General features: G+C 42.7%; 1 protein-coding gene across 7 annotated transcripts in view; it reads right to left on the bottom strand.

The window, feature by feature from the left end:
• The window catches only part of Ube2d3 (ubiquitin conjugating enzyme E2 D3), a 30,479-nt gene extending 21,518 nt beyond the window's left edge, over positions 1-8,961 (bottom strand). Inside the window, exons 1-2 of one of the 7 annotated variants that reach the window (XM_070022360.1) lie at positions 8,861-8,961; positions 6,326-6,485 (exon numbers count right to left, since the gene is read on the bottom strand). In XM_070022360.1, coding sequence (XP_069878461.1) covers positions 6,326-6,349 — 24 coding nt within the window. In that variant the 5' untranslated portion in view covers positions 6,350-6,485; positions 8,861-8,961. Of the gene's footprint in view, positions 1-6,325; positions 6,486-6,949; positions 6,972-7,231; positions 7,382-7,409; positions 7,535-7,556; positions 7,647-7,773; positions 8,102-8,860 lie in introns of those variants that run through there. The other 6 variants (XM_070022358.1, XM_070022359.1, XM_070022361.1 and 3 more) reach the window with 6 other exon arrangements.
• Between the last annotated feature and the right edge of the window lie 4,373 nt (positions 8,962-13,334).

Below are 13,334 nucleotides of genomic sequence, written 5' to 3' on the forward strand. Positions count from 1 at the left end.
TCTTCCAATATCAAAGCCAGGAGTAGAAATATGGTTCAAGTGGTTGAGTGCTAGTTGAGTGGAAAAAGTTCAAGCCCCACCACTGGCATGTGTATGTATATTTGTGTGTGCCCATGCACACACACAAAAGCAGGAGCACCTATCAGTACCAAGTACTATTATCTATACTATTACTAATCTTAACCCTACAACCTACTTAAGTTTAGCAAACTCCATCATTACCTACAAAAGCTTGTCAAAATTTAACCTTCAAAGGCTTTTGTTCATGATTATACCACTAAACAAAGTAATTACTACCATATTAAAAAATAATGTTATCCTTAATTCTGCCATCTATATTGTACTCTCTGAAATTACAAAATTTAAGATTTCCTATCAACATTTGGCCATTTCTGGAAACTATTTTTTTTGGGGGGGGAGGGGGGTCCGGTCGTGGGGCCTGAACTCTGGGCCTGGGCGCTGTCCCTCAGCTCTTCAGCTCAAGGCTAGTTCTCTACCACTTGAGCCACAGTGCCACTTCTGGCTTTTTTTCTGATGTGGTGCTGAGGAATCGAACCCAGGGCCTCAGGCATGCAAGGCAAGTGCTCTACCACTGAGCCACCTTCCCAGCCCCATGGAAACTAATTTTTTAAGAGTCCATTTGTTCCATTACTAAATCTGACTTAAGATTTAAAACTCAACCAGTACTACAAAGGCAGCCTTTGCCTTAAACCTATTCTGAGTAACACTTCTGGGGTAGATGACGGCATGTCATGGGAAGACGTAAGGAGTTAAGTGCTTTTAAAACATTTAAAGAATCATAGTCAGCTATCTATTAAGCAGATAACAACTGCTTAATCATACAAAGATCATGTTTAACATAATTTTGTCTTTTAGTAAACTTTAATGTCATGTAGATAAAATATTGTTGAAGCAAACAAACTTCTTACAAGTTATTTCAGAAAGATACTTGGCAAAAAGTTGATCCATTTCACAGAATTGTAGATTACAAGAAGATCAAGATGAATTTAATATCTTGAGAAATCCTGAAGGATTTCTTTTAAGGATTAACATGTAGGTTCTGTACCCTGTGTCTTATTACATCATTGACAAAGCATTAACTTCCTGTTTAGTTCTAATTATAGGTGAGACAAGTATGTTTGTTCATTAGCAAGGAACTAAGCATGGCTTGAATGAATAATACTGTAATTTTCTTTCTTTAGATCACCCTTGAGGGTTAAGTCACTTAAAAGATTGATATTCAATCTGGGTATGGTAGTGTCCCAGTAAGGCAGGAATATTACTTCAACTCTTGAGTACTAACAGGAAACACTCATACACAAAACAAAATTAAAGCTGGTTTGGGGAAGAAATTATCTAGAATGGCCAAAAGCAAGACATAAAGTCACATTTAGGTTTAGCAAATAAAGTATTTCATGAACACAAGAAGCAAAAATTGACACTTTAGTTTTAAAAAAATCTAATATTTGATAGAGAAAAATCTTTTTAAACCATGTATAAAGTACTCCAAAGGCAGGTGCCAGTAGCTCACGCCTAGCTACTTCAGGAGACTGAGAATAGAGACAGTACTTAGGTCCTGAGTTCAAGCTTCAGGATGAGCACAGATAAAACATGAGGGAGTGCAGTTGTGGAGATGGAAGGGATGGTAGGGGAAAACCAGAGGAGGAGGCAACAATGCTTGATAAGAAATGTACTCATTACCTTGCTCATGTAATTGTAACCTCTCTGTACAGTGTTTTTACAATAAAAACCTTATTAAAAAAAAGATAATCCATAGTTAAAAAAAGGTCAGGCTCTAGTGGTAGAATGCCAGCCTTGAGCAAACAAGGGTACAGCACCTAGGTCATGAGTTCAAACCCCATTCAGCATCAAAATACAAACATGAAAATGCAGAAGTTATTTATATAAAGCTTTAGAAATGAGGCTGGGAGCGGGTGGCTCACGCCTGTAATCCTAGCTACTCAGGAGGCTGAGATCTAAGGATTGCAGTTCAAAGCCAGCCAGGGCAGGAAAGTCTGTGAAACCAGAAGCGGCGCTGTGGCTCAAGCGGTAGAGCGCTCGCCTTGAGCTGAAGAGCACAGGGACATCGCCCAAGCCTAGAGTATGAATGTTGGTACTTTTAATTCCTTCTAATTATTTCCAAGACTTACATTCTCCAATACTAAGTTATACAAAATGACAAACATCATTCATGCTTGTTTTTTCCACAGACAGCATATTCTTATGGGTAATGAGTCATTAAAAAAAAATCTCTTGGGAATGAATACAACACTGAACTTATAATCCAAGTATTGATTAAACAAATATCCAGAAAACAAAACATGTTAACCAGAGCCATCAAAATCACCTAGTTAACATTTAAAAGTCCTGTTTCCAAAGAAATCGAATTACTAGGTCCAGATCCCATCTGAACATGATTTTAAAAACCAAGTACAAAAGTCAATCTATGATGTGAGAAACTATTCTAAAACATCTGTCTTAGTGCTAGGATCACAGTTTCTTTTTTTGGTGTGTTGGTACTGGGGGCTTGAACAAGAAGGTCGCCATCTCTTGGCTATCTTTGAGGTTGGCACTCTACCACATGAGCCAGACCTCCACTTCCAGCTTTTTGTTAGTTAATTGGAGGTTGGAGGTAAATTCTCATGGACTTTTCTGCCTGTGTTGACTTTAAACCAGGATTGTCAGACCTCAGCCTCCTGAGTAGCTAGGATTTATAGGTGTAGCCACTAATATCAGGATCCTGTGTTCTTAATAGTAAGGAACATCTTTGGAGAACCTTCAAGAACTGACTTATCCTGGATAATATACACCTGAACCTAGGAATTAATGGAGAAAGCTTGAAAGTACAATCTAGTTTCAGAAGTAGTTTTTCCTAGTGTTAGAAAGAACAATGAACTTCCTATCTGAGTTACAAAAACTAGAATTAACACAGCAGATGAACACAGTGAAAAAAGTGTCAGTCAACCTGCATTAAATATTGAGCTCATTTTATGATCAGCATCCCTGCCACCCAAGTAGCATACAAAATAAATTAGCTATAATCAAAGCCACAAAAACAAAACAAAACCTACACGTAAGACTTATCAGTTTACAGGCTCATTGAGAGCTAGTATAAGTTTGTTTTGTTCACTTTAAGATACCCTCTTTTCTACCACTTAACTAGCACCAGGGAGTTTCTAACCCTTAAAGGAGACTATCCAAACATGTTTTTAACTCACAAAATAGCTAAAACCTAAAAATAAAACCAAGCCCCACTTACTTAAATATGAAGTGCCTCCATGAACACAATGCCTTAGATAGTGTTTGGTAACACAAGACAATGGCTTAACTATGGTCTATGACAAAAACCTAGTCATATAAAAATTTACTATTAAGAGAACAGATTCTGGAGTCAGATGGTCTGGGTTCTAATTCCAACTGCTACAACATGCAAGTTTTTTTTTTTCCTTTAAACATTCTGTGCCTTAGTTTTCTGATTTCAAGATGGAAATACCTACTGTTTTAAGGTTAAAATGATTAAACCAAGTTATTGTTTCAAATAGTTCTAGAGCACTGCAAACAAAACCATCAGCTACTTTTTTTTTAAGGCCTAGTTCCTGTTAAGAACTTATACAAGAAGAGTTTTCTTCCAAAGTCACCCAAAACACAGGTAAAATATATTTACATTGTTTAATGAAGTGCTAATCTTGTCTATATCTATCCAAACACTAATCTGGAATTTGACCTTTTGAATTTGGGGGTGGGGGAAGAGTCAGTCTGGGAGCTTGAACTCAGGTCCTGGGTAATATGATTTTTTTTTGTTTTTTTTTGCTCAAGGCTAGTGCTCTACCACTTGTACCACAGGTCCATTTCTGGCTTTCTAGTGGTTAACTGAAGATAAAAGAGTTTCAGAGACTTTCCAGCCTGGGCTGGATTCAAACTGCTCAGATCTCAGCCTCCTGAGTAGCCAAGATTACCTTCAGGATGGCCCACAGCGCTTTTTTTTTTTTAAACAGCCCCATTCAAATCTCCAGACTGCCCCCACAATACAACAAAAGACAAGTAGCAAGGTTGATTGGTATAAAAAGCAGCGGAACAGTGGAAAAAAATTAAAAAAGATAAATTCAACCTCTTGAGCATATAAACTATTAAGGGTTAAAATTATTCCAGAAATAAGCATTCCAACAAACTACTAGTGAAGAATATAGACATTGTTTTCCTTGGGGCATCAGATAATATAGTAACACAAAAAAATCACACACCACCAACTCATTTTTAGAGGAAAGGTAACAAAAAAAAAATCTAGTTTCAATCGTGACTACCCTACTACAAGTCAAAGTTCTTTAGTAAGAAACATTTTAAGTATTACACTAAAATATTTAACAATGATTTAAAATGTCATTACTAGGAGCCTGTTCCTAGCTACACATCCCCCAATTTTTCCAAAAAAAAAAAAAAAAAAAAAACTTGAAACATACAGGAAGTGTTTTCATTGCTACCATCCAAATATTCAGAATAGTGGCAAAGATAGTTAGGTTCACAACTGTATTGTTCTTATATAACAAGTATCTTAAGCTGATAAACTTGCTTAGAAAATTCTAACTGAAGCATTTTCTGCTCCTATGTTCACACCCTTTAGCCATTATTGCCTCTCTACAGCTTTTAAATCATTAAAGTGATGTCACTGCGGCTGAGTATCACCTGTAAAAGAAAAAGAAATCAATGAGACCTTCCTATAGTGTTCTTGTCTACATACATAAAAAGCTAAGGATCTGAGATTATTTAATATCATACTGGCCAGAAATAATTTCCATAGGAAAAAGGGTTTGGATTTATACTGAATGTACTCTGTACTAAGTTTGCTAGGAAATACAATGATGCCCATGGTCAGAGTATTTAAAACTAAAAATCTTTTAAGTTTCAAATTCTGTTCTACCTATGCTTTGCTATATCCAAACTAAAGATTTGAATCAGTATTCTTTCTAAATCACATCACCAATACACACGTCCTAAAAATAAAGACTTAAGTCTTCATCTTTCATAAAATACTAGTTTGGCCAGTTAAAGTTTAAGTCACATTTAACAACTGAATTTACTAAGCATCAGGTCTATCCTTCTGCAGAACTCACTTCAAAAAGTATCCTATTAAGCCCGTTTCTAATTTACAACCTTCTCTGTCTAATATCTTCTAGGAAGGCTCAACTTATTTCATGACATTTTTTTCAAGTTAGCTGTAAATACTCCACCCTCCTGGATTGTGCAAGAACCAAATACACCACACACACTCACACAAGTTTTAAAAAAAGGGAGGGGGGACACATTTTGAGATTTTTCAATTTGTAAATCTTGAACATAGGGATCTTAGAGTCCCGTATGATCCGATACAAAGTTAAAACTAAACAACGAACATTACATTTTATTAGGAAAGGAGATGCCGGAAAGAGCCTGAACCAGTTGAAGCAGCCGCCATCTTAAAATGCGGGAGAGAAGTTAAGAGCAAGAAAATGAGACTAAACCACCGGAGGTGGTGATTCCGCTCACACCCACAGCTCCGAAAAATCCTAGCCTTTTAACAACTTAGATCAATAATTTACTATCAAACCACATTTTAAGTCCCGAGACAATTCTCCTTGAGAGCGTTATTAAATATGCCTAAGCAAAAAATAGGTAGACACCTAGCCTTCACTTAATGCCATCCTACCCACCCTCCCCAGCCAAAAAGAGAAGTGGAGCTTCCAGAAAGCATTTACATCCGTTCCCAGTGTCTGAAAAAAAGCTTCGGGTGAAAGCTGCATTACAAAACATACAAGTGGCAACACTGTTTTACTCCACCACCTCCCCACTCATTCCGAAGTAACCAGCCCAAACACATCAAGTTTCTGCGTACCGATTCATGAGCCTTTAAAGGCCAGACGTTTCTACTCTCACTAAGCCCCCAGACCCTGTATTCCGAGTTTTGTTCTTTTCACTTTTAGAAAAAAAGGAAAAGACCCATGGCCTTGATCTGCTGCTAAAACAAACTATGAAAAGGAATCTCATGACATCTTCCAGATTGTGTCTCCACAATTCCCCAAACCGGATTAGCTCTTCTTTAAACAGAAAACCGAGGCGCCTAAATTCATTCTGTTACCCACAATTTGCAGCAATTCCAACGTAAACACTCAGGTTAACGCGTCTCTGGCCACAAGTATTCTGCCCCCCCCCCAACTTTAAACCCCATTTCATGAAGCGCACACACCCGTGTTCACTATCATCTCCCGAGGGAAGACGCGATCAAGGAGAGAGATTCTCAGAATTTCACTTCCCTCCCACGCCCCTCCAATCCCTTCCAGTCCCAGCAGCGTACCTTATTAATCCGTTTCAGCGCCATAGTCTGTGCTTTTCGCTTGGCTCCTCACTCTATCTCGGTGTGTGCTCAAAGGGTCCGGCCAAAACTCTTGATTATCCGGGCGGCTGGGGGAAGGACTGTATCTTCGTCTCACACCGCTTCTGCCAGACACAGGCGCCTTTTGCAAAAACGGATCAGATCAGCCACTCGCCACGGGCCCCGGGGACCCCTGCTGAATCCGAGTCCCTTAGAACGGTCGGTTTCTGGGGTGGGTGGGTGGGTGGGGTGGGGTGGCCGGGCTTCGCGCAAAATAGGGGCGAGGGTGACGGGCGAGGGCGGCCGGCCGACAAGTTTTAACTTCCCGGCTTCGGGGAAGGAAGAGAGCAGGGTGGCAGAGGAAGAGGCTTCGGGAGAGAAAGGGGTGGGTGCGGGGCCGGGGCCCGGCAGAGGAGGAGCCGGGCCTAGTCGGCGCTAGGCCGGCGTCACCGGGGCAAAGAAAGGCAGGGGGAGGGGGAGCCTGCCGGGCCGCTTTCGGTTTCTGCTCCCAGCTCCGGCCGGGAGGACACCGAGGAGGAAGAGGCTCCCAGTGGACCGCCGTCCCCGCAACTGGGGCTATTCTGGGTCGCCCTGACGCCACCGTACACTCCGCCTTCCAGCGCGCTCCCGCGCGGCCGGCCGGCCCCGACCGCCGCCGCCGCCGCCGCCACGCGCCCGGCGGCCCCTCCAGGGCCGGCGCCCGCGCGAGGACGCGCCCATTCCCCCTCCCCTGGAGCGGGGCGGCCCGGCGGCTCGCGGCTTCACGCCCTACCCCACCCAGCCCGGCAGGCTGGCCACCGCGGCCGCGGCGCTGCCCCGCGTACCCCACCGGCCCCGGGCCTCCCCCCCCCCGACCCCATCCTCCCTTCCTCCCCGGGCTGTCCGCACCCGCGCGTACAGAGGGGCCGGGGCCTCCCTGGAGCAGCGGCCTCGGCCTCCTCCCCGCGCGGCAGCTGGTGCCTCCCCGGCCCGAAGGGGCTCACGCGCACGACACAGCCACAAGATGTCCGCTCTGACGGAACTACTGCCAGCTGCCACGCTCCGCCCCTCCCCCCGGCCTCCTCACCGCCCGGATCCGTCCGCCAACGCCGCGCCGCGCGCAGCGCCTCCCCGGCGGAAGGGGGACGGTTTGCTTCCCACGTCCCGGCCGGGCGGAGTCTCGGCCACCCCCTCCCCCGGTATTCGCGTTCCCTTCTCCTTCTCGGAACAGCACCTTCCGACAAAACACTTCCGAGGTTGGACTGGAAGGGCGGGGGACGGAGGCGGGCTGTGGATGAGGAGGGGGAGGGTAAGCCAGCGGCGGAAACCCCTAGGCCCAGAGAAGCATCGAGAACCGGAAGGAGACCGTGGGAAGAAGGTAATGGAAGAGCGGCAGCTGCGCGGTAGAGAGCCCCACGCCCCTCCCAATAGCGTCCCCCCAAGTTCCTCACTTGGTGTCGGGGCGGATCTCGCGAGAACCTCGTGGCCGGCTAACCGGAGCTGGAGCTCTGCAGTGACTTTAAGTCCCAAGTTTTGTGCGCTCTTCCTGGCCGGGGCCCGCCCACCAAGCCGCAGACTCTCGCGAGACGCCCGGGGACGCCGGCTCGCATTGGGCGTGCCGCCGCGGTGGAAGCGCCGCCCCTGGGTGCCGCCGCGGGCGGGAGGGAGGGCGGGAGGGGGCGGAAATGGAATTCCTCCCACTGGTCCGGGCGCGCGCCGCCTCAGCCGTCACTCACGCCCCCGGTCGGGAGTGCGCCGGGAGTTGCCGAAGGTCAATGACGGGCTGCCGCTAGTCGAGGCTGAGCCGGGCAGTGAGGGCTCCGCGGGGCCAGGTGCACCGCCTGGACTGGGCGCCCGGGGCGGGGCGTCTCCACGTACCCGGGCCGGCCGCGGATGGCGGCCCCACGTGCTCGTTTGACCCGGGCCGACCGGAAAGGCGAGGCCGGCCGCCGGTCCTTAGAGTAACCCGGGACGAAGCCCGGCGGCGAGTCGTTTGGAGGCGCGCGGGGCGGGCTGCGTGTGTCGGCGCTCCCGTCACCGTCCGGACAGGTCAGGTGCGGAGCGCGGCGCTCGGCCCTTCCTCTCGGCGCTGCGTCCCGGTCCCTGCGCCAGAAAGGCCGGAACCGTCACCGAGGCGGCTCGGGGTCGGGAAGGACCCGGCACCGGCCGGGGGCCCAGCGGGGTCGCTTGAATCTTCCGGGTCGGGCCGGTTCGGTTCTCCCAAGTCCTGCCTTTCAAAAGGCCAAAAGGTGGTGAGACCTTTACGTTGAAACAGGAATCTGGCGTCACTTAGCGAAGCGGAAGTCTTCCCAGGTTTACATGGAAAATAAACCTTTTTAAAAAATCAGATACAAATGGCCTTGCCCTGGCTTAGTCCGTCAGTGTCGGTTACCAGACGCTAGTGAAACCTTGCTGTGCAGCCGGTGCTCACTGAAATCACCTGACGATTTGCTCCTCGTGGGGGTTTTGGATGTAGTAAGCCAGGTTAGGCTGATCGTTTTCTTTCGTAACCAGAACCATTAGCAAACGAGTGCTCACCTCATGGTCTACTGGACGCCTCTGCCGCCTTTCTTCTCCCTGAACAATCCATTGTTCTATCTCTTTGCTACCTTATTACAGTAAAAGCCCAGGATTAGGCATTAGGGTGGAGAGAAAGCCAGATTTAAGTTCTTGCTTAACGCTTCCCATTTGTGTTATTGGCCTGGTTATTCATCTCCTCTGATTGTTTCTTCACTAAACTAGATGTAATAATAGTTGTCTTTTCTCACAGTTATGTGGTTTAAATGTCATAATGTGAAAGGATAGTGTAGACCACAGTGCTGTATAAAAAAAGTTATTCAGGCAGCCACTCAGACGTTAACTGTCTGTGTGAAATAAATTTACAGTAGTAATAGGCTTAGGAAGTTTTTATGGAAGTGAACCATGTACCAGGTTTTATGCTTATTAGTTCCCTCTGGCATAGGAACTGAGGCACAGATTAAGTTACTGACCCAAGGTGACACAGCTGGTCAGTGGTAAGAGTAGAATTTGAAATCATGAAATTCAGAGTATTTATTGAATGGTGTTTCAATTTATTTAACTTATTTTTCTCTCATCTCTTTTGTTCTTTCAGAAACTAGGTACAGTGATCATGTTCTCACAGATCTAAAGGGGACTCATAATATCCAGGAAGATCCACAAAGAACAACTTCAAAGAAACCAAACTTGGATTCTCCTAATATAAACAAGCTTAGGTATAAAAAAAACAAATGGGACATTACTGTTATGCATTAATAGACAAATTTGAGCTTAAAGTTTTAAACGTTTTTGTACTACAAACCTCGTGGGCAGTGTGCTAAAGCCATAGACCCTTCTCAGGGTGTTTTATTCATATATACTGAAATGTATTATATTCCAGATGAAGACATTGGAAATTTATCAAAATTAAGTATGTGCCTCCTTAACAAAGTAAGATCTAGCATTTGCTCTAAAGACCAGATTTTTGGTTTTTATGTATGTAATGAGTTTATGTATGTAGTAAGTTTGCACAATGGGTTTCCACAACTGGTACACAAATGATTTTTGCCCATTTGTCGACTTTTTCTTTGAGTACCTATGAAGTATACTATTGAGAATGAACAGAATAATTCATTCCTCAAACATTATAGGTAAGTTGGTTTTATTGTATCACATTTATCACGTCTTTGTAAATATTTGTTGAAGAAGTACAAAATGAAAATAAGGACAAAAGAAATTGAAATGTTACACAAATTTTCAACTTTTTAAAAATGTAACTAAAGCACACTGCTAAGAACATTATCTCAGATGAAAATCATTATCTCAGGTGAAAATATTCAAGTTTATACACCTAGGAAGTAGTAGAGGCAGGATTTAAACTTAGTCAGACCTCAGAGCTCACACTCTTCAGCTACTAAGGCATTTGATTATTTTGAGCCCTTTATTTTTTTGGGGGTCCGGTCGTGGGGCCTGAAGTCTGGGTTTGGGCGCTGTCCCTCAGCTCTTAAGCTCAAGGCTAGCTCTCTACCACTTGAGCCACAGCACCACTTCCGGCTTTTTTCTTTTTGCTTATGTGGTGCTGAGGAATCGAACCCAGGGCCTCATGCATGCAAGGCAAGCGCTCTACCACTGAGCCACCTTCCCAGCCCTTTGAGCCCTTTATTAGACAATATTATTTTCCCATTACTGCAACACGTATTTTGCTAGTTAATAACATGTATGTTATATTAATATTTCAAATAAAACTCTTAATGGCTAAGTGATTTTCCAAAAGCCTTTCTCTATTCTTTCCAGTTTTACCTTTAACTACAAGAGCTAAAAAATAGTTTTGTTTTATAGAATGAATACAACATGACATATAGTGATGCATCCAAATGCTCCCAGCTACTAGAGAGAATAGAATAGGATTGCTTGAGTCCTAGAGTTCAGTATCCAGAGACATTGGATAACATGTTGAGAATTGGCCTCTTAAAATTAAACCTGAAAAATGAGAAATTAATTTATAACACAAACTATAAAATATGGAGGTGTAGATTATCCATGTTTATGGAGGCAAGTAATGGTGTAATCCCAAGCCCAATTTTGACACTGATAAAGGGGTGAGTTCATTGATCACTTAGGCTTTATGTTTACTTGGTTGTATTTGCATTAGTGGACTTATATTTCTCTTCACATTTTGCTAAGGCTAAAGAACATAGCCTGGAAGCCTTTGATGAAGCAGGCAAGAATTAGCTTCAATATTTTAACACTTTTTATATCTAGTGTTATATGAGTAAGAAGATTACCTTGAAATTGGCAAATAACTAATCTGAAAAGAAGATATACCAGGGTCCTAACGTTACATATATTGTTTAGTAAGACCACATTGTTGTTAAGAAGCTTGAATACAATGATTAGTTATAATGTACTTATAAATAAATATAATATATATATACTTATTAGTGTTTTTCTGTTTTCCTGTGTCTGTAAATTTGGGTAGAATTTTATAATTTGCTAAGGACACTCTAGTTGTAACCCAGTATATGCCATTTTCAATTTTACTCAATCTGTACCAATTAATTTTATCAAGTTTTGTTTTTATTATGCTGGGATGTATGGTAGAGAAGTGCTCTACCACTGAATGATATCCTAATCCTTATTAGTTAAACTGAATTGTAAATACTGTAGTCAAGATACTTAAAATGTATATTTGCATAATCACTTGGAATAATTAATTTGGGAGCCTAAATCAAACACATTAGTTCATATGATTTGCATAAAAAAACAAATTTTGTAGTGGGCAGCACTGAAGTTTGAACTTAGGGCCTGGTGTATGCTTGACAGTTGCCAATTTATATGCTTAAACTAGTTCAAAATATCATTTTTGTAAAATAATATTCTTTAGGAAAACTACTTTTTGGTCAGATGTGATGGGATATGCCTTTAATGCCAGCACTTTGGGAGATTGAAGAGGAGGATTTCAAGTTCAAGTCCAGCCTGGAAGAATCTGACCAGGAAGGAGGAAGGGAGAAGAAGGAAAGGAGATAGAGAACTATAATAAGAACATAATTTTTAACCGAAATTAATAGTTTCAGGATATAGTGGACCATGCATAAATATTTGGGATACAAATTAGCACATTTTTCCACATGAATATTTTCACATGAATGTTGAATGCTAAGAGTTATAATATCCAAAAATAAGAACCCAAATGCCCATCAGCTGATGAGTAGATACAATATAGATGAATAACATAGAATAGTATAATTAAGAACAAAATAGTGACACAAAATTACCTCTATTTTGACTGGTGAAAACATTGTACTAAGTGAAAAAAATTGAAAAGCAAATCCTTATCTTACTGCTAGGTATTAGGGATTGGGGAATTAGTGCTTATGAACATGGGATTTTGGGGGGTAGTGATGAAATGTGCTAGATGCCATTGAATTTTGAACTTTAAGAGTTAATTTTAGGGCTGGGAAGGTGGCTCAGTGGTAGAGCGCTTGCCTTGCATGCATGAGGCCCTGGGTTCGATTCCTCAGCACCACATAAGCAAAAAGAAGCTGGAAGTGGCGCTGTGGCTCAAGTGGTAGAGCGCTAGCCTTGAGCTGAAGAGCTGAGGGACAGTGCCCAGGCCCAGAGTTCGGGCCCCACGACTGGAACCAAAAAAAAAAAAAAAAAAAAGTTAATTTTAGTTGGGCACTAGTGGCTAATGCCTGTACTCCCAGCTACTCAGGAGACTGAGTTGTGAGAATTTCAGTTCAAAGCCAGCCTTTGAACTCCATGACTCCAATTGATCACAAAAAGCCAGAAGCAGAGCTATGGCTCAAGTGGAAGAGTACTAGCCTTGAGCAAAGCAGCTTAGGGATAGCACCCAGGCCCCAAGTTCAATCTAGGACCAACACACTTAATGTTAGTTTAAGGTAAATGAATTGTCTTAATGTGTCTCTAAAAATAATTATAACCAAGATATGAAGTAGTCTGGCTTATCAGTAAATATTTTAACTCTTAGTCCTGAATTATTGATAATAAAAGGTATAGTAGGGGCTGGGAAGGTGGCTCAGTGATAGATACAGTAAAAATACAGTATAAATGCCGTTTTTAAGTGCATTCTGCTGTCTTAAATTTGGAAGTATTTCCATCCGTATTTTAAGCTTAATAAAACATTACTAAAAATTAAACTCTAAAAACTTTTATCCAATATAAATATTCATACATATGACTAGAGAATATATTTGATTGTGGCTTAGGGTAAATATAAACTCATTCTTTAAAATTTCAAGTGAAAGTCCTCTAATATGGGGAGGTTAGATTTTTAACAATATAAGGAATTAAAATTACCACCCTGTTATCTATCTTGCTTTAAAAATAGTCAAAGAGGTGGACTGAGAATAAAAATTGCCTTCAACAAGACAGCATTATCCAGTTTATTGAGGATCTGATAAAGGCAAATAACACTGGATGGTACATTTGCTTTGATTTGAACTAGGGCATCCATCTTTTCCTGACCTCAGATGGATAACAATACTTAATATTT

The sequence above is a fragment of the Dipodomys merriami genome, unplaced genomic scaffold (genome assembly GCF_024711535.1).
Source record: "Dipodomys merriami isolate MVZ:Mamm:240054 unplaced genomic scaffold, mDipMer1.0.p SCAF_15, whole genome shotgun sequence".
NCBI classification, from domain to species: Eukaryota; Metazoa; Chordata; class Mammalia; order Rodentia; family Heteromyidae; genus Dipodomys; species Dipodomys merriami.